The sequence below is a fragment of the Perca fluviatilis genome, chromosome 1 (genome assembly GCF_010015445.1).
Source record: "Perca fluviatilis chromosome 1, GENO_Pfluv_1.0, whole genome shotgun sequence".
Classification (NCBI taxonomy): domain Eukaryota; kingdom Metazoa; phylum Chordata; class Actinopteri; order Perciformes; family Percidae; genus Perca; species Perca fluviatilis.
In genome coordinates, this window is record NC_053112.1 from 16,924,853 (window position 1) to 16,946,032 (window position 21,180).

The window sequence follows — 21,180 nt, forward strand, 5'->3', positions numbered from 1 at the left end:
GCAGAGAGCAGAAGAGAGCAGGCAAGTGTTCATAAACTTCTGGTGTACTTACAAACTTTACAATCCATCGTTTTATGAGTGCATAACCTATTTGTACTAGTGTAGACGTTTGGTATCATTTCGGGCATTATTAGTTGGGTAATGTTAAGAGACACTTCGGATCCATTAGCCTCTGCGCTAAGCTATTCAGCTGATAACACGCTTACTCACGCTAATCCCAATGTTCGACCCAGGTGAAAAAGCTTTCTGGGTGTGTCTGTCGAGGTCATGCGTGCAAAAACCCTGTAATACTCGAACCATCACTTAAGAGCGCAAGAACAAAATAACATTATAAACGAGACCTGTGTTCCATCAGATTTTCAATGATTATGCACATTATAAAAATGAGCCCGTATTCTCGCTCTTGGGTTGAAACGGAAAGATAAATAACAAAAAAGCAACAGTTGAAAAACGAGCAATTTTCCACTTAATTTTCAAATTGCATGGACATTGAAAAAACGGGAAAACGGAGCTCATATTTCCGTTTTTGGGTTTTTGGATTTAAACGAAATATCGACCCGTTTTTTTGTTTTTTCGTTTTTGGTTTAAAACGAAAAACGGATTATACTTTAGGGCCCTGACCCCGTATCATGGATTTTTTTTTTTTTTTTTGTTATTAATTTTTTATTAACATATAAGAAAGTACATACACCTCCAATTTCTAACACATTTTAAAGTCAAACCCCCTCCCCTCCACCCTCCAGCAGGTTGTTAATACAAACACAGACAGAGCATTCTTATCTCAACAAAAGATCTTTCAAATCAGATATCAACTTCTCCCATATCAAAATTGTATGCGGCTGAGCATCATTTATTCTTCCTGACGACAATTCTAGGTAAGAGATATCCAAAAACGACCGGAGCCAGTGAACCCTAGAGATATCATGAGATTTCCAACGCTGAGCTACTATCTTCTTGGCTGCAGTTAAACCTGCTAGCCACACTTTACGAGTTTTCTCTGGAAGACCAAGACGGGAATCATCATTTAAGAGATGCACCGCAGGATCCATTGGGAACTGGACACCTGTTAAATCGGCAATAACACCAATCACCTCCCTCCACAGACCAGATACCCCTGGGCATTCCCACATAACATGCATAAAGGAGCCAGTGGTTCCGTGGGGGCAGAATGAACAATACGGATCAGAGACCAGACCCATTTGGTGTCTTATTCTCGGTGTTAAATAGGCCCTATGGCAGAATTTCAAATGTATATATCTATGGTTTGGGTTTTTTGAGGCACCAGCTACATTACCCCAAATAACCTCCCAGTCTAAGTCCTGTCCCACTACTGATCTATCTCTATCCCAAGCTTTCATTCCTGGTGTGGGATATATTTCCGGGAATTTAATTTGTTATATAGGTATGACACCATCTGCTTGGGAGAGTTGTGTATCCAGCTCAAAATGGGATGGTCCTTTAACTCAGACCCCCAAGGAACCCCGTAGGCTTTACTGGCTGATCTCATTCTGAAATAAAAGAATAGGGAGTGCTTATCAACATCATATTGAGACACCAGCTCCTGGAAGTCAAGAATAGCGCTTTCCCCACTAATATCCTGAAGGGTATTAATTCCTTTCTCTTTCCAATGCTTGTTAGCAAACGGTTTTCCCCCAGACAGAAGGTGACTATTATGCCATAATGGGGAAGTCTTGCACCACGTCTTTTTAAATTTTATGAATTTTTCTGCTGCTCTAAATATTTGTATCATATACGCCATGATCGGACCATAACCTAACGCACATTTCTTGGTAGATATACCTACCAGAGCAAAATCTTTTAGCCGTATTGGTGCTATTAAGTCTTGTTCTATACTTTTCCAAGAAGAAATGTTATCCTCCTCCGTCCAGTTTCTTAGACCCTTTAAAAAAGCGCCCAGTGGTAAAGCTTAAAGTTAGGACACGCCAGTCCCCCGTTCCTCCCACTGACCTGGAGGGCTGACCGCTATTATGGGGACGTTTACCATTCCATACATAATTTCGAAATAAGGTGTCCAATTTTTGCCAATATCCTGCAGGAGGTGCCAATGGGATCATTGAGCTTATAAAATTGATGCGAGGTAGAATATTCATTTTGAGGACTGCTATACGGGCTGGCACTGAACTCGGTAAACATTTCCATCTATTAATGTCGTCCTCAGTTCTTTTAAGAATTGAGGAGTAATTTATTTTAGCCACAGACAATGGGGAGGTATTAACCCTAATACCCAGGTATAAAACCTCACTTGCAACATTAATCTGAGCCGGGAGAGTTAGCCTACTTTGATCCGTATTGATAAGCATAAGCGCCGATTTTGACAGATTAACTTTGTATCCTGAGAGATATCCGAAAGACTCTAGTGCGTTTAAGACACATGGGAGAGTGTGTTCGACATTTGCCATATAAATTAATGTATCATCCGCATAGAGCGATATTGAATGGGACGTTGTGCCTACTGTGATTGGAGAGATTGTAGGAGAATTTCTAATCAGATGTGCCATCGGTTCTATTGATAGCGTGAAAAGTAAAGGAGACAGAGGATCCCCCTGTCGTGTGCCCCGCCCAATTCCAAACAGCTCTGACATGCCACCCCCCACACAAACGCGGGCTGAAGGGTTAGTATACAGCGTTTGAATCATGTTAATAAATTTACTGCCAAACTTAAATTCTCTCATAACCCTCCAAAGATATGGCCATTCTAACCGGTCAAACGCCTTTTCGACATCTAAGAATAATAGGCCGCAGTCCGGTGGGATTTTATGTGATGCACTCAATACGTGTAATAGCCGGCGAAGATTATCGGAGGCCAAACGTCCCTTCATAAAACCTGTCTGGTCTGGGCTAATTATTTTCCCTATAACTTTTTCAAGTCTACTAGACAGAACTTTGGAGAATATCTTGAGATCAGCATTTATCAAAGATATTGGGCGGTGACTGGCACATTCTAAAGGGTCCTTACCAGGTTTAGGAATAACTGTAATCAAGGCCGTATTTAAGTCCCTATGAAAACCCCCCTGTTCAACTGCGTAATTCAGCGTATCCAGCCATATTGGTCCAAGAATATCCCAGAATGCAAAGTAAACCTCAACTGGTATGCCGTCAACACCTGGCGTTTTGCCTTTATTTGTGGCTTTAACTGCTTTAAGTAACTCCTCCAATGTAATGGCGGAGTCTAAAGCATCTGTGTCTTCTGCTGACAATGTAGGGAGGTCCAATCCATTAAAAAAGTTAGAGAACTCTGTTTCGGAAGGGGTTGGGCCACCTGTATACAGGTGTTTAAAGAAATCTTTAAAAGTCTCATTAATTTCTTCCGTTGAGGACACAACACCCCGTCTAGAAGATCTAATCGCTGGTATAGTTCTTCTTGCCTCCTGCTGCTTTAGGGTTAGCGCCAACAAATGACTTGGCCTGCTGCCCTCTGCATAATATTTGTGTTTGGTTATATGGATCATATATTCCGCCCTACGTCTCAATAAGTCATTCAATTCTGCCTGTCTTGTTTTAAGCTGGTTCTCTTTTGTTGAGGTGTATTTTCTTTTCAGATCACCTTCCAAAATCTTAATGCCCTCTTCTAACTTGGAGATATTTTGCAATCTACTTTTATGCAGGTGAGAGCCAAACCATATAGCATTATTCCGTATGAAACCCTTGATAGAGGCCCAAATCACAGTCACATCTGAGACACTGTCCCTATTGAAATTTATAAATTCCTCTAACTTTGGTCTAAGCTGTGTCAGGAAGTCTTCATTTTTTAAAAGGGAAGTGTTAAACCATCTAGAAAACTTATTCTTAATTTTCCCATAATTAAAAGTGGACAGAAGTGGATTATGATCGGATAAATGTCGGGGCATGAATTCTACTGAATGTACTAAGGATAACAGACCCGATGATACAAGGATGTAATCTATTCGTGAAAAGGCTTTATGCCTCGAGGAGAAAAAAGTATAGTCTTTAGCCGACGTATTATGCACCCTCCACACATCAATTAAATTCAAGTCCTCTATAAATAGGTTGAGTGCCTTGGAGGCAGACCCCTGGGTATTTGATACCACTGTAAGGGACTTGTCAAGCTTGTTATTTATAACCGCATTCATATCTGCCCCCACATAAAGTTGATAATCATCTAGCTTTAATAAGTGCGAGGTCACTGAGGGAAAAAAATTTAGCCATATCATGGATTTTATAATAGAATGCCCCATATCCACCACACTATCCTTCAATATCGTAAATTTCCTATTTCAGTTAACGAGTCTGTGGTCTGTCCCACACATAGAGGTCCCACATCCCACAAGAATCCTACTATGGCCACACCAAGACCCGCCCTACGAAGCTAGCTCGATTGGTTGGGGTAAGGCATTTGCCTTTGAGTGGTTAAGATTAGGACAGCCGATTGGTCAGGGGATAGGACCTGTACAAATGGGGTTACGTTACCTTGCGTGAGCATGGACACCTGGCCAATAAATGCTATTGAAGAAGGGCGGGTCTTGGCGTGGCAATAGTATGATTCGTTAATGCCACTATGGTTAATGCTCCTTCCCTTATATACTGTCTATGTCCCATAAATGTCATTATATCGCCAAGCAGGATTTAATTAGAGATTATGAGGATGGAGGTGGTAATGCAATAGATTTTGACTGTATGAATGGAATGTTGAAAATTAGATGGTTGAAAAGCTATATGCAAAATCAAAATTTACTGTGGTCTTATATTCCCAATTGGATTTTTGAAAAAGTAGGCGGTATTGGTTTTCTTTTAAAATGTGATTTTGATGTTAAGAAACTTCCTATAAAAATGTCAGATTTTCACCAACAGGTCCTTCTGTATTGGAAACTAATATTCAAACATAATTTCACACCACACAATACACCTATTTGGAATAATAGATATATATTGATAAATAGAAAGTTGTTTTTTATTCCAGAATGGTTTTCTAAAGGTGTCTGGGCAATTGCTCACTTTATTGATGTGGAAGGTAATATTTTACAACATGTTGAATTCTGTGACAAATTTCAAATCAAATGTACCCAAAAGAAGTTTAAACAGATTGTGAAAGCTCTCCCAGTATCACTTGTAGCTATGATTAAGCAGGATATAATACACTCAAAAATCATTCCTTCCTTAAGACAGCTTTGTATTAATGGTATTAATCTTCAGAATCACAAATGCAATAACAAGAAATAATAATAAGAAATTCTTTACTTAATTGCCAAACAAGCTCTCTCAAAAGAGATTATATTCTCAAAGACTTCAGTAAGGAGACAATAAAAAAATCAGATGTAAATACTTAAAATTTCCTCTCCCGCCAAAGGTGAAAGAAATGCAATTTAAAATTATGAATAGGATTTATCCGACTAATGATTTCTTAAAACAGAGATTTAAAATGGATGTAGGAAACTGTAGCTTTTGTGAAAATGAACCCGAAGACTTGGATCATCTTTTCTGTTTGTGTGAAGTTGTTCAAAGATTTTGGCTGGACCTTATTCAATTGCTTGTATCTAAAGGAATATATATAATATAAAATTTGGTATTTTTCGCAATGATCATAATGATTTTGGCATTAACAATGTAATTCTGTTAAGTAAACATTTCATACACAAATGTCGTTTTTTCAAGATAAATCCTAATATCACTCATTGGAGGAATGAGTTGAAACTTTTCTATAAATCTTTACTATTGATTAATAACAAGAATGCAGGGAAACTGGCTTCTTTTATAAACATTCTTATCGAATAATTGCCCTTTTGATTTATTTTTCTTTTGAGTTTGTTAAATTAATTTTCTTTTTTTCTTTCTTTGTTAGATATATCATGCCCCATGTTCTTTTGTACGTTTATGTAGGCTATATATCTTCTACGATATGCTCAGTAAGTTTGTAGTAAGATTTTATACTGTACCTGATTGGGTTCCTACTTGTTCTGTTAATTAATTATAAAAAAAAAAAAACGATTCCCACAGGAAGAAAAAAAAACAAAAAAAAACTGTCTGTCCCTTCCCCGGAGGCTGGAGCAATGGGCTGGAGCAATGGGGGCTGGAGCCATTGGCTGGAGCAATGGGCTGGAGCATACTTCTCTGTCCGCCTTCACCTCTCTGTGGACGCTGTTTGGTTCAAACATTCACGTGACACTACACCCATTGGTTGAGTTTAACTTAAAGCAGCCCACAACCACTGGCGCCGGCGCGGCGCGCCATATTCAACGTTTTGCTTCAGGACGACTTTTACTGTGGGATTGGATTAGTAATACCGGTATATGTGTTATCTATTTGACCTGTATTTTATTTTAACTTAATTATTTACATTGTAGCGACTTTAATAAAAGATGGACTGTGTGGATTTCCCAAGAGTTCTGCCAAATTCACCGAGGAAAGCACGGGGACAAATTCAGGTTCGTATCTGGGTTATGTTAAAGTTGACTTAAAAACGTTGTTGTCTAACGTTAATATCGTCCCCTCAACCACTGAAGCTCAATTCAAGCTATCTCAAAAAACAGGGCACACGTTAGGTGTGTATTTAAATGAATAACGTTAACGTTAGTTGACTTTCAGCTTTTGTTAAACTTTCCTGACTTCCTCTTAGACTAACAACCCCTTCACTGTTGTTTGTTACCAATAGGTCATCTTTGGACCGATGTTTTCAGGCAAAAGGTGAGTTATTTATTCACGAACATGAAAACAGCACGTCTCTTTGCAGGTGTAGATAGCTGCTCTTATTCATATTCACTGTTTAAAGTAATGTTAAAACAGTATTCCGCTCAGACTTCAACATCCCGCCAAATGTCCTCCATTGTTTACTCGGCTCCCATCTATCGAATCTATATAAACCATATGTTGTAAAGCGTACAGTTGTTATGCAGTATTCTTTGTAGCGTTATATACGTTATATAACACATTTAAGGATCACTTCACACCGATATTGCACATTGTACTAAAACCATATTGCATAGTACACATTACCTCATGCTTATGGTGTAACGTTAGAATGTTGTAGAAAATCAGTGTTGGAGGGGCACTGCCACATATGTGACCATTGTATTTCCACGTACTGATGGGTTTTCACTGATTTGCATTTGAAATTTGCAGCACTGAACTGATGCGAAGAGTGCGCCGTTTCCAGATAGCCCAGTACAACTGCTTGGTGATCAAATATGCCAAAGACATACGTTATTCTGACACAGGCATGGCCACACATGACAAGTAAGTTCCCCGTTTCGATTTACTTTTTTATTCAGCCGAATTGCTCAGATTAACAGAAATGTACCCGTCTTTGTGTTTGGTGATGTGGTAATGAAGTCAATAGCTTATTAGTTTAGTTGTAATTTGTGTGAACCTACTTATGCAATTCTCTTACAATAACAAATAAAAAGGTGGATGCTATTGTAAACATTAAATTAAATATGTTTGCACATACAAAGAGACGAAAAAAAGCTGAGTTGGATTTGCTGAAAGGATATCTACAAGTAATGTTACAGCAATTAAGAAGACCTATGTTATTGGTCCCCAGGGGGGAAATTAAATGTTTACACTCTGATATTACACACAAATGCACAGACTGGACCTATACATGCATTAATGGAGATATGTCAGAGTGAAGTGAGATGTACTGGCACCTCTCCAGCTACCAGTCCACAGTCTGTATTTGGTCCGTACGGGGACTTGAGCTGGCCGGTTCCCAAGCAAAGACCCTACGGACCCCCCTTAATTAACTTCTTGTCTAAAAGAGTACACGGTTTAAAGTACATTTTATTATGAATTGAACAAAATCAGGATTAGTTGCATTAGTTCCTTTTTGAAACTGGGCGGACAGACGGGGGGGAGATACTGTAAAATATTTTCCATGGATGTATTGTATTATGTTTTCACTATCTGATCCCTGATAGCCAACAAAAGAGGACTTTGGAAGTAATTTGCAAAGTATTTATTAGATTCATTTTAAACCTATTTGGCCTCTATCCTGTCCATCTTTTAGAAACACAATGGAAGCTGTACCAGCCAATTGTCTGGAAGATGTGCGGTCTCTGGCATTACAAGCCTGTGTCATTGGAATTGATGAAGGACAGTTTGTAAGTGTGTGTGTGTGTGTGTATATATATATATATATATATATATATATATATATTTATTTATATTTATTTATTTATTTATTTATTTATTTTGATTTGCCCTAAGCTAGTTATAGTTCACCTCCATAGAGACCAGTATGTCTTACTCTGCACTAGCAAACGGACAAATTCCTCACTAACTAAATCTGTGCTTCCTTTGTATTATTGTAGTTCTCAGACACAGTGGAGTTTTGTGAAGAGATGGCCAATTTAGGGAAGACAATTATTGTGGCTGCTTTGGATGGAACCTTCCAGAGAAAGGTGAGTATTTGTGTTTGTTTCCACATGTGAATACTGGCAAACACTCACAGTTCATGCTGACAAATCGACACTGTGGGTATAGATGCAACAAAATGTCCAAGACAAACGCATTTTTAAGGAAGGACTCAACAATCTGCAGGAGCAGCACAGACCGTTCAATGGGCTCATTATTCCTCACTATAGTGTCTGTTCTGTCCTTTTTTTTTATGCAATTATAATTCCATCCATTTCATTGTACTGACTGCTTTTCTGTTGTCCTGTGCATTCTTGTAGGCATTTGGAAACATCCTGAACCTTGTCCCTCTGGCGGAGAGCGTAGTGAAGCTCCACGCCGTCTGCATGCAGTGTTACAAAGAAGCTGCCTACACCAAGAGGATAGGGGCAGAGAAGGAGGTGAGCAGGCAAACCTAAGAAAATTCTTCAATAATTTAACCATAAAGTGTTTCCGACCACTTTTCTGGGTCAGACAAATAACTATATTATGGTTTGTCTCTCTATATTCTGTAATTGTATCCTAACAAGATGGCAGGGTTGGTAACTATTTTCAATATATACTTTTTATATTTATATATTGTTTGAAATTAGCCTGACAAACCATTGACAGGGCTCAATCCGAGGGGCGGGATAAAAGGTTGTCTTTCAAATTCCTTCTGCACGTAATAGGATAGCGCTACAATCAGGCAGAGCAACGAAGAAGGTAGCGAAGCTAGTTGATAGATTAAACATTTGCCGTATCCGGTTGGCAAAACTGCGAACACATCTGCCTTTTTTAAGAATGATTTCCGTGCCGTTCTTTGTTCTTTTCTCAAAGAAAAGCTTAACTCTAAGTCTTCCAGAAGACCGCTGTTCCCAGCAGCCATAAGCCCGCCCACCCACTCTATACACCATGTGATTGGCCTGGCCAGAGTTTGGTTTTTCCAGCTTGCAAGCCAATGGAGAGTGCCTAGACCCCCTTGGCTGCAAAATAAATTTGCTGCCACTAGGGTGCATCTAGAATTCTAGGCTAGTTTGAAATGGTCTTTACACCCCAACAGCAATAAATAACTTATGGGCTGTGAAAAAGGAGCAAAAAAGATCTGTCATCTGTAGCCGCTGTAATCTTGTTAAAACGCCCACCAATCACTGCCTCACAGCCCGTTCAGAAAGAACCAATGAAATTCCTCCTTGCACCGCTGCGCCTATTCTACCCTCCCATGTACAAGCCTGGGCTCAATGTGCGTGGTCGCCGCATTGCTAACAGGAGTCATGTTTGTTTTAAACATTGGTGAATGAGACGTGGAGTAAAATGCGGGCCTCTCTCCGCTCTGAAGCAGCGGTGCTCGTGCACATCTGTGTGTGGCTCAGCGCTAGAGGGGTTAGACGGAGCCCCGAGGAGATGCTACTTTCTAATCTTGCTAACTTTTCAACATTACCAACCCTGTCTTTTAAATGTGATGACAATTTTGACTTCATGTTTTTCTTATTGAGATTGATTGGGATATTGTGTCCATATCATTGCCCATCCTTAGGGGTCCCATATTATGTTTATTTTCAGGATCATACTTGTATTCTACGGTGTCTTATTTCTGTATAACAGACCGTTCCCATGGATGGAGTACTGACCATACTGTAGATTCTGGCATGCCGTTTTTATATCAATAAATACCAATACCGCTGTCCAGTTAGATCACAGAGGAGAAAGGGAGAGAGTGGAGGAAACGGGGATCGCTAATGGCAACAGTGCAAACAGCGTTAGCTCTGGTTAGCTCACTCAACGGTGCAACCTGGCCTCCGCCGGAGAGCAGTGCTCTTCGGTAGTAAAGTTAACCCTTACCTTAACCCATTTAAAAAATAAAATTAAAAACCGTTTCTGAATACAAGCTGTGTGCATTTGTTTGAGCGTTTTTTTGATACTTTCACAGTATTTATATAGCACCTGAACCTGCTTTATAATAAAGATGTGGAAATCGTACTTTTTACCATATAGGAACATTCGATGTAGAGTAGGTAGATGTAGTCCCCTTTTCTTACATCAAATTCCTACGACCTGTCAACTCATGTTTCTCTGTCCTACAGGTGGAAGTGATTGGTGGAGCTGACAAGTATCAGGCGGTGTGTAGAAAGTGTTATGGAGGTCTGGTGGTGGACAAAGAGAACAGTGCTCCCTTCAGGAAAGAAACTCCACAACACGGCCTTGTAGGAAAACTCATGGACTCTGCTGTTCCCAGGAAGCTTTTCTCGTCTCTCCACCTCTGAACACAATAATAAGACTTGTTGCAGAAGTTGAGTATAAATCCAGGAATCAAATGAGACAGAGAGAAGAGCAGTGGAAGGCAAATGGATTCTTTTATCTAACATATTGACATTCCTGGTATTTTAGGGTTTGTATTTGGTGTCTAATTGGTGTGTATGTTTTAATTTTATGTAGGATTTTACTTGATATGACAATGCACTTGATAACTCTGAAAATGAGTAAACCAACTCATAACTCGCTGTTACAGGATTCACTACACTGTTGTTAATATCTGTAGCTTTTGGGTTTCTTTTAACATCAGCCAAGGTTTAAATTATTTTTTGTTGTATAGTGCACGTATAAATGCACTATTTTCTGCCAACATACAAATGGAATGTTTGACTCGTATGTTTCACCACGTATGGCAGGGCAGGAGTAGTAATTAGTAACAATTAAATTAAAATTGTACATTTTAATAAACATTGGCAGAGTATACTTTTCCCCCCATTTTAACACTTACTGTACATGTTTTTAACTAACTAGGAGATACGTAATCCAATGCCCTCGCATGCTACAGGGGACCAAAATAACCTGTTTAAATCCTGGTAGCCTCGGCTGTGCAGCGAGCTGCCCGGTTGGAATGGAAAAAGTATGTCCTCCCTACTATACATGTCGTATACTTAGGATTGGAAACTTTCCTTGAATAAACTGGATCTTTTTATAATACATGACCCACAACTTAATTGTATAGCCCACTTGTTCTTGATAGGCTGGAAACAATGGACAGCGCTGATGGTTAGCTTAGCATGCGTATAACCATAGAAAATCAAAGGCAGCATGCTAGCTACCTTAATATGTTAAGCTAAAGGTCAATGGTTTGGGCTACTACTTAGCCTACTGCAGGGCTATTGATGCCACACCCACTGCACAGATCATTTCTAGAATCAACAGTCTACAGCAGACTGACTGACTGACAAATAACTCAAAGTATTCACTTGCATGCCTATCTGCTTACTGTTGTTCAATGAAAGAATATTAAAGTTCTACTGATGAATAACTCAATATTTGTATTCACTGTGTATGCCTGTTTGCTTATTACAAAACAAAATGTTTATATTTATGTTTGTATAAGATGGAGTTTGTACGAATTACCCAACATTTCCAGTTCTTTCCCATGAAAGTTTCCAAATTGGAATGTTTCCAAAATTCCCCAGCTTAACTTTCCATGGAAAGTTTCCAGAAATTTACCGGAAAATTTCCGCCCCTTTGCAACCCTAAGTATACTATATGTATTAATACAGTACATGAATGCAACCCTAAGTATACTTTATGTATTACTACAGTACATGAATGCAACAATATCCTGAACATCCTGTGAATGGTTTTATTCTATAAACAAAAGGTCTCCAGTAAATCACTGTTGTGCTTCTGACACTGTGACAGGACAGTGACCGAAAGATGAAAGCAAAAGGGCACATGGCAACTGTCAAAAAACATACTTGGAAACAATAGAAAAACAAATCAAGCCAACCAAAGTCTGACCACTATTTTGCGACAGTTTTTATAAAACCTATTCTAGTCTCACATTTAAAACATGGACCTTAAAGAAATATAAATCAATCTTACAAAATATCAAGTTAATTTACTTTGCAAATAAAATATGCATCACATATTACATGTAAGCCTTGTGTTACCATTACAATACTATTTTGCGACACATTAAATTTAAAGGCAACTTAGAGATTCACTGTCAGCTGATAGATTTTAAATTAATGACAAGTGGCAGTCTTCACCAGCAGATGGATACATTGATTTTAAATGTTAACTGAAGAGCAGATTAATCAGCCTTTCAAAAATCAAGCAGGCATGGCAGCAAGGGCAGCTGTGATGCACAGCTGTTTCACCTAAATATAACTTGAATCACGGCACACTTCCTTCCCCAAAAGTTTTAATTTCTCTCACTGTGGCACAAATGACAAGTCAACAGCAGTGTTTTTGCATATATACTGTATATCCCTTCAGTAAATTATGCACGCGTTTTCTACATTTTAATCAGCGATGTCTTTATACTTGTACAAATGTATTCAACGTGGTACCACAATGGCATTGTGTTTAATAAATATATCCACATTCAGTTTGTGGTCTTGTCATTTGCAGATCTCAAGTCAGTTTACACCTGAGCAACAATTACCAAAATCTTATCTCGGGCTAACCTTTGAGTGCCACTTTAGCTACAACAGCCATAACTGGATCCCGACAAGGCAGCTGAGGGGTTGAACTGACAAACAGATTACTGTCAGGCACGAAGCGACAAAGTAAATCAGTAGTCTTTCTAAGGACAGGTGTGTGATTCTCACCGTTGCAGGCTGAGGTGTCAATCTGTCAATGGTCAAGACATACCCGCTGCACTCTGATAAACATTGAAGAGATAAACATCAGTGTTCAGAAAACTAAATGTCACAAAGACTTTGGAGGAAGTGTTTGCAGGCTGAAGAGGGAGCCTGGTTTCTGGTAGTTAATAAGTTACTCTTCAGTGTGAGGACATGCTCGATGGATAGACCTGTTCAACAAGTGCATAGTTATCTACATGCTCCCCCCCCCTCCTGTCTGTCTGAATGTTAGCTACAAGTTTAAAAGGGCAACACCACCTATGAACGTCCAATAAATGCCTCTACAGATTGGCACATGTAACCCACTTTTACAAACATTTGTTTTTTGAATATTTGTTGCATCTACCATGGCCACAGTGGAAGTAATGGAGTTTTTTTTTATGGTTTCCCAAGTCACCATCAACAACACATTTTGATTAGAGTCGTCTTAAAAACATAGCTAGTTGGGATGGCGAACACAGAAGCAATTTTACTTGAGCACAAAGGTTGCAAATCTTTCTTTCAGGGGTGATTTTATGATTTTATGGTTATATGGCTAAGAAACTTGACTGCATAATCAGTACAGAACCCACGTTTTTTTCAAAAAACTAAATCAAAAGGGGGCCATTTGGCTTTATAGTAATCTTTTCCCACTGTGCTCTACTCCCACAAAATCATGTGTTAATTTAATACATCTTACACTGTTTAAAGGTCCTCAAGATAAACTAACCCAAATAAGAAAAGAAAGTCAGGCACATACGACCATTAAAATGGCAGCTTTGCAGTGAAATCTATGTACAAATGCACACTCAGGTTCCAACAGAGAGGAAAGAGGAGGCAAACACATTAGGTGTTGGCTTCTCCCACTCTGATTAGAGCCATCACAGGTATTCTTCACATCACATTTCTGTGACCTTTAACCTCTCCCCTTCAGGCTCAGCACATTTGAGGTAAAAAAAAAAAAAGTAGTATCTTTGCACACAGGTCTAAGGTCAGATTACCCAATCATCAGCGCTAATCCTTACAGTCAGCGTGATGTCTTAAAATCTGACCACTTGACGTAAACAGCAGTGTCCCTCGTCTCTTACTTGCAGTTGCACTGCTCAGGCTCTTAAATCGGACACTTGGAAAAGTATGTTAAATCAAATGTAAATCCACATCAATATGATATAGCTCTGGGTCTGTGCAGTGCAACTACAATCAGTGTACCAACAGATGATCTCGAACACCACTTCGTCCATGTGACCTCCCTTTGTCTCAGTAGCTGGGCGGCTGGTAGCCGGCGTCTCCTTGCGGCTGGGGGTTTGGGGTGAAGGGAGGCTGCTGGTGCATGTCGGGCACACTGCTGGGATAGGCTGTGTAAGTGGTAGGGGTGTAGGTGGTGGGGTTGTAGGAGGTGGGGGCGTAGGTCGGAGGGTAGGGGGCGTGGTGATCTGGTGGCGCCTCGGTGTACGTTGGGATGGAAACTTCATTAACACCGCGGCGAAAGCGGCTGAGGGCAAAGTAGGTAAGGATTCCCTGCACAATGAAATCAAAATGTCAATCAAATGTTAATGTCAAAGGTTATTATACTTATTTTTAATTAATTCCAGTATTTCAATAAAATACTTTTCTTTTTTTGCAATATTCACGAGGATGTACCCATGTGTATTTTTCTCAAACTGGTTTCTCAACTGGTTTCACTTTATATAAATAAACTTGCAGAGACATGAAGCTTCTTTGGGGGAGGTAATCCATCACCATGAAATTTAATCGGTCAGTGCATTACATTATTGCTACAACACTGATGTGGTTTTCTTGATAGGTTTTCTGAATGGTGCATTAAGGTGATAGTGGGATGCTCCAATGATGCAATGATTTAAAACACAAACAATAAGCAAATGTTTGGTGTTTGCTCTCTGCTCTGATTGTAACATATGGTTAATACAAGAGTTACACATTTTTTAGAAATAAAACATTTGTTGTTAAGCAGCTGACTAGGAATTGTCAAATGTCAGAGGTTCCCACAAGTACTTGAACGCACCAACCTGGGGGACGTTTACAAATAATATGTGACTTCATGTGTTGTTACACAAAAGTCTGACGGTAAATATTATACAATGAGTCATTATGTACCTTAAGCAGGTTTCAAGTCTCTTGCAAGTTTGTGTACCATACTGGAATGACCTGAGGCCAATGGCTGCTTTAAAAGGAATTTTGTCTGGGCTTTCTTGCCCATAGTTCGATGAGAAGGAAAATCAGAGCAATTTTTTTATGAAAAGAAAAACAATAATAGTCCCGCTCACCCAAGTGGCGATAGAGAAGAATGAGAAGGCCACAGTGGCTCGTGCAGCGTCCTCTGGGATACCATTCACATCATGAGTTTTAGCCCACTGACTGGCCAACAGGCAGAAACACACAAACCACAGGAAGCTCCACGCCCCTGGAAAACACACACAAACACACACACACACACACACACACACACACACACACACACACACACACACACACACACACACACGATTGTTTTTCCTCACTGCATGACAAGATATCAAAAGTGCTCAGCTTAAACCCCTGATATGAAAAGAAAATTCCTGTGAAAAACATACTAAAAACAACGTCAAAAGAATACAAAGGCCTCTCCAATTGCCATCTGCCATCTGCTTTTTAAACTACCACTTCTTTGTTTCCTTGAAGAATGGCTGACTGTGAACAGTGTCATGTACAGCTGATGAATGTTTAACTTCATCACAATCTGTGATGTCATCTGCTGCTCCCTCAACATCTACCTTGTGCAATGATGAATAATACAAGTTATGTTATGTCAGGAAAACAGCCAGCGCTCTGTCGCACATTAAGCCAATACTCAGAGGGCGGTCTGTATGAATACAACATTTACATATTATTAGATTAGCATTCATTTGGAGTCGGGTGTGTCCAATATCCAATCTCTTTTAGCTCTGTTTTTTTTTTCCTGAGGGAAATATCTGGATCTTTATCTGTTAAATGCTCCAGCAGAAGTGTACAGTCGATTTTTAGAGATTTATTTTCCACTAAAAACAGCTGCTGGAAAGGAGGTTGATGAGAGTGTTGAGTAGTGGTGTGCGATACTGCAAAATTTGGTATTGATCGGATACCAAGTAAATAAAGGTCCAGTATCGCCGATATCAATAAGATACCGATACGATACCGATACCTTTTAATAATTAAGGTGGATGCATCATCAAATTGCTAAATATCAATGAATTTTCATGACCTTAAAGTGGTTTGTGATTTTTTCATAGGGCTATTAATAAGTTAAAACCCAGGACAGAATTTCCATATGCTTGTTTAAATTTGTTCTCTCTGCCATTCTTCTGCTCCGTCTCGGTCCTGCTCTCTGGCTGCTTGCCTGCTTGTTTGCCTGGCGCCGCTGAGTCACGTGACGGTACAGCATCAAATCACAAGAGGGGGGAGGAGGAGCAAAGTGTGTCTGCTCTGGGCTGTGACAGCATGTGTGACAGGAGCGGTACTTGAAAGCAGCGGCACGAAGACTTTCAGTATACTCGACGTTCCCGACATGTCGCGCGACAGTGTGACGTCATGGGAGCGCTGTAACTATTTATACTCGTGCGTGGTGGTCGTGACACTAGTTGCAGTCTTCTCCTGAACGGAGGTGTCGCAACTGAGGAAAGTCTACCGACTTTGCTATTTCTACGGACTAGAAGAAGAAGAAGAAAAAGGTCAAGAACGGCAGAACTGGCAGCAGCATTGACGTCAATGTCTGCACAACGATTCAATGGCCTACTTGGTCGGATCAAGCCTTTTTATTCAACATAAAAGAACTCATCTTAACCCAGTAAGTTTACAAGAGAGATTGCCCTCGAACTCGTCCATGCTTCCTGTTTCCGCTTTATCGCGCGCTGCTAAAAAAATTAAAATAAAGTGGTGCACGACCTCTGGTTGAGCACTTTAAATCCTGGCGTGCCACCGAGAACTACGTCATTTTGACTTCACATTGTCGCGCAACAGGTCAGGAACGGCGACTGTAAAGAGGCCTTTACACAGACACAGACAGCCAGGTCGCGTCTTTGATGAAACCGCTGCGGTGCATACTGGAGAGAAACTAAAATTAAAGTATAGATCTTATTACACTGGTATTGATCAATATCAATACCAACGTTGGTATTGATATTATCGATATTTGGATCGATCCGCCCACCACTAGTGTTGAGAGTGAACCAAAAACAGTGGGAACTGCAGAGTGATAATTCTCTGTGGGTTATCACTATTAGCGACACCTTTCACATTATACAAAGTCATTTAATCCACTGTTAATATAGGCTAAAAATATTGATTAGTGCAGCTATAAAGCTCTTACGAAACAAAACAAATAAAATCACTTTAACGCTCCTGCTCACCTGAGAATCCCAGGTCTGCCATGACAGCGTACTTCCTTTCCTGCGCGCTGCTCATAAAAGGCAAGTAAACGTCCAACATCAGGAAGGCCACACATGCCAGGAAGGCAATCACCCCGATGCCAATAGCGTAATGACATGCCGAGTCATTCTGGTTAAAGATGCACTTTACCTCTTCACTGTGGGGAGAGTTGACGTATCCCTCTGATGTGATGGTAGCAAACACCACCAGGGCAAATATCTACATCGAATCAGAGAAAAGAAGAAAGTGGCCTTCAATGATTTGTAAATACACAAGAAGAAAGTGTCTTGTTAAAAAGGAACATAGCACTGGCTATTCAAGTTTACTCAACTTCACATTGCATACTTTTACATTCCTGCCAACCATTTTGGTTTTGAGACTGATTTCCTACCTTTCAGGCAGTCATTGGTTTGAAAGCACAGTATGGAAATCTACCAGAAGAGAACTTGAATCGTACTCAAAAACAAGTTATCCACTTTATTATTATCTTGTGAAAATTCAGTTGTGAGGAGGGACCATTTGGAAAACTCTTTCATGGTGGTCCAGTCAAAGAAACTCCAACATCTGGGTCTGCTTCCAAAAGCACTGCAATCAGGAGCTCAGCGGCCATTATGAAAAAGTGAATTCAGCTTTTTTTGTATTGTAGAGCTTACGGTTTTTTGAACGCACTGACAAGAGAGAGTATTGCAACACTTAAAAATGCATTGTCATGGGCGCCCCGGATAGCTCAGTTGGTAGAGCGGGCGCCCATATACAGTATAGAGGTTTAGACCTCGACGCAGCGGTCCCGGGTTCGGCTCCGACCTGCGGCCCTTTGCTGCATGTCATTCCCCCCTCTCTCTCCCCTTTCATGTATTCAGCTGTCCTGTCAAATAAAGGCCTAAAAATGCCCCAAAAAAATAATCTTTAAAAAAAAAAAAAAAAAGATTGCATTGTCATGTGACAAAAAAAGCAAAGTTAAGCTTGTGCTTGAGCTCGTGTCTACTGAAAGCAAACTTTACAGAAAAGATAACTAAATTCATCAGACTAAAATGAAAGTCTTGAAAGAACCTGTATCTATTTCTACTTTAACAAATTGGCCAAAACATGCGATCATTACATAAAACAGTGACATCATGACGTGTTTTCATAAACAGTCTCTTTTCTTATTGCAGACTCTTGAAATACTCTTGTGCTCATCACGGTGTGTTTATCAAGTGGAAAGTACTAACTGACCATCCCGTGGTCTGTTGCTGTCTCCTCTGGTTACCCACCTAACCATGTGACCTACTTCTGAGTGCAGCTGCCTGCCATGTGACTCCAGAGATGCCACCAACTCCACTAACAACACTCATAATGAGATCCGAGAGGAGGATAGAGAGGGACTGTTTAACGGGTGGGAAGGAGGACGAGGTGAGTGGGCAGCGGAGAGAGAAATAGGCCACAATCCCTCTGATAGGATGAGACAAAAAAAATAAAAAAGTACAGAAAACTAGCTGAAGACAGAGACATTAGGGAAGTGAATGTGGGGAGTTCCAAAACACAAGACAAAAGTGAGACAGAGGGACCGTTGGTGTAGCAGACTGATGTTTCCTACATAAATGGACAGATGGAACTTGTTTATAAGTGACAGGCGTCCCATATCTACTTACAGTATGTTCTTTTTGGGGCTGGTTGCTTTGCTCTGTCAGATGTCATTACACAGCAGAAATAACACCGACACCCTCCCTTTGATGACTCGTGTTTACACATCAACTAAAATGCTTCCAGAAGTGCATTATTTGGCATAAATATATTGTTTCATTGCCATATTTAACAGGCAGGAGAGCAGGTTTTCATCATTCTGGTTCAGCAAGAGCCACAGTACACAGCCTTTCCTTGTTCCAGGAGCAGGTCTGGTGCATTATGGGACCTGTAGGCAGGGTTACATAGTGAATAATTCTCTATTGTGTCATACTTGCTGGCTTGTTGATGTAAGATTAAAATCACCAGAGATACATGGTGATCCAGACAGTGGGAATTTGAGATGAGATAAGCACAGCTGCACTAAATTTGTGTGTGCGTGTGTGTGTGTGTGTGTGTGTGTGTCTCGAGAGGGAGATCATTGGTACACATTCACCGAGAGTAAAAACGAGGTTCAATCGGGGAGAGGTCTCACCTTACCTGCCCATCAGCCCTTGTTTACCAGACACACTCACAATCTCACACTGTTTCCCAAACATAAACATTCAGCAGTTGGGGCAACCAAGGGCACATTTCGTCCTCATATAACACACTGGATATCATGCTACAGCATCCAGGATGTCTCACCCACCTACCCTTTACCCTCCCTGCAGATATCCGAAATGCTACATCCCTGGACATATTTAAAAAAAACAATCCTGAAACACCACCTGTTTACCACAGCCTACAACCTCTAATTCTGTAAAGTGTCCTTGGGTTTCTTGAAAGGCGCTATATAAATAAAAGTTGTTATTATTATTATTTCACTGCCCCTGTATGTGCATTAGCTAGAGGCCTAGTTTACGCTTCATGAACCAAGTAAATGAAAATCAATCGTAGTCTCAGTAATCCAAGACATGAGACTGTTAGGAGACGAAAAGCAGTCACGTCCAATAAAACTCCCTCTAAATGAGGATCCAAGTCTTAAAAGTTCACCAAGGAGCTGTTTAAAGACAGATCAGTTGAAACCAAATATTACAATCCATTTGTTCACAAAGCAGCAGGGTTAGACAACATTATATTTGATTGTATAACCCCGTTTGGTTGAGATTCATATTGGACTTTCCAGATCAGTGTCCTAACCCAAATCTTTTCCACAAGATTTGCCTAGCAACAGGTGATCAGCAGCTACCCATAAGATTCCCTGGTACTTGAAACCCCCTTTTTATGCAAATACACTTAAGTCTGTCAAATCTCTTTATGGTAACATCTATTCATTTCATTGTCTTGTGTCCATTTTAATACTATTGTAGAAGAAAGTAGCCTAATGTCTTATAATCTGTCTTTAGAAGTTACAATGCATGTAATCCTCTGGTGAGCACAGCTCTAGTGTTACAGACCGTGGAGACTGATCACAAACATTAAAATGATCACAAATCCTATATTAGTAAGTGTTTGGCTTCTATCTCAGTGTGTCTGACAGTTTTTATGTCTTGTCCTCTGACAACAGCAGTGTTGACCTGTGCTGTCGCCAAGCTGCTGTCATACACCAGCTGCGTGCAACATGACGCGCCGCAGAGACAAGCATAGTAGCCTGTTGTTCCGGCCAACACAAATGGAAATATATCATTTAACCGCTGCACAGAGGCAGTATACGTGCGCCAGGCCAAGCGCACCTGCTCACAGACCGTGTTGGACATTACTTCTGTCTCTTTTTAACCTTTAAAATCCGACTCTCACAGCCCACACTCACCCAGCTGAGTATCCGCACGATGGTTTGCGGCTGTCGGATAAACTTGTAGAAGTCGAAGCTTCCTCCTGCGAGCGAAGCCCCGTACGCACTTGCACCGCCCGTCTCCTCCATGTCTCTCCCGTTCAGCAGATCCTCCGGAGCTCACCGTGCGCACAGCCTGCCAGTTTAACTTCACTTCACTTAACTTAACTGCTGCCACCTCCTGTCCTGCTGCTACACCCAACGAACGAAGGCGAGACGAGAGCCACCCAGAGGAGAGCTGCGCACGCTGCGTGACAGAGGGGCGGGGTTGACCGGCAGCAGCCAGGAAACCAGGAAACATGATCATGAGTGACTGTTATTTCAACACCACAAATACTTTTTGAGATAGATCCTAATGCATCATAATGAAACGTGAGAAAGTGAAAGACGCGGCAGCGCAGATGTTTA

The 21,180-nt window shown here is 40.5% G+C and overlaps 2 protein-coding genes across 3 annotated transcripts; one reads left to right on the forward strand and one right to left on the reverse strand.

Annotated features, from left to right (window-relative positions):
- The first annotated feature begins 2 nt into the window (after positions 1-2).
- On the forward strand, positions 3-11,649 carry tk1 (thymidine kinase 1, soluble). 2 transcript variants are annotated; one of them, XM_039815170.1, is made up of 8 exons: positions 3-21; positions 6,321-6,401; positions 6,629-6,660; positions 7,096-7,209; positions 7,982-8,075; positions 8,286-8,375; positions 8,649-8,768; positions 10,431-11,649. In XM_039815170.1, the coding sequence occupies exons 2-8, from the start codon at positions 6,336-6,338 to the stop codon at positions 10,608-10,610; spliced, it is 696 nt and encodes a 231-aa protein (XP_039671104.1). In that variant the 5' UTR covers positions 3-21; positions 6,321-6,335; the 3' UTR covers positions 10,611-11,649. The 2 variants fall into 2 exon arrangements, with proteins under 2 accessions (XP_039671104.1, XP_039671113.1); XM_039815179.1 differs by lacking the exon at positions 3-21 and adding an exon at positions 2,023-3,626.
- A 299-nt stretch (positions 11,650-11,948) lies between these two features.
- Positions 11,949-21,010, reverse strand: syngr2b (synaptogyrin 2b). The gene is made up of 4 exons (XM_039815158.1): positions 20,752-21,010; positions 17,339-17,576; positions 15,242-15,378; positions 11,949-14,474 (listed from the first exon to the last, which is right to left on the reverse strand). Exons 1-4 carry the CDS (start codon positions 20,860-20,862, stop codon positions 14,214-14,216), a joined length of 747 nt encoding a protein of 248 aa, XP_039671092.1. The 5' UTR covers positions 20,863-21,010; the 3' UTR covers positions 11,949-14,213.
- Between the last annotated feature and the right edge of the window lie 170 nt (positions 21,011-21,180).

Excerpts from the sequence above, each read along its gene's own strand:
- syngr2b (XM_039815158.1), bottom strand. The coding sequence starts at position 20,862 with ATGGAGGAGACGGGCGGTGCAAGTGCGTACGGGGCTTCGCTCGCAGGA. Across the intron at positions 17,577-20,751 it reads TCGTGCGGATACTCAGCTGG|ATATTTGCCCTGGTGGTGTT; the intron begins GTGAGTGTGGGC and ends GATTCGATGTAG. Across the intron at positions 14,475-15,241 it reads TCTTCTCTATCGCCACTTGG|GGAATCCTTACCTACTTTGC; the intron begins GTGAGCGGGACT and ends TTCATTGTGCAG.
- tk1 (XM_039815170.1), top strand. The coding sequence starts at position 6,336 with ATGGACTGTGTGGATTTCCCAAGAGTTCTGCCAAATTCACCGAGGAAA. Across the intron at positions 6,402-6,628 it reads AAGCACGGGGACAAATTCAG|GTCATCTTTGGACCGATGTT; the intron begins GTTCGTATCTGG and ends TGTTACCAATAG. Across the intron at positions 6,661-7,095 it reads CCGATGTTTTCAGGCAAAAG|CACTGAACTGATGCGAAGAG; the intron begins GTGAGTTATTTA and ends TGAAATTTGCAG.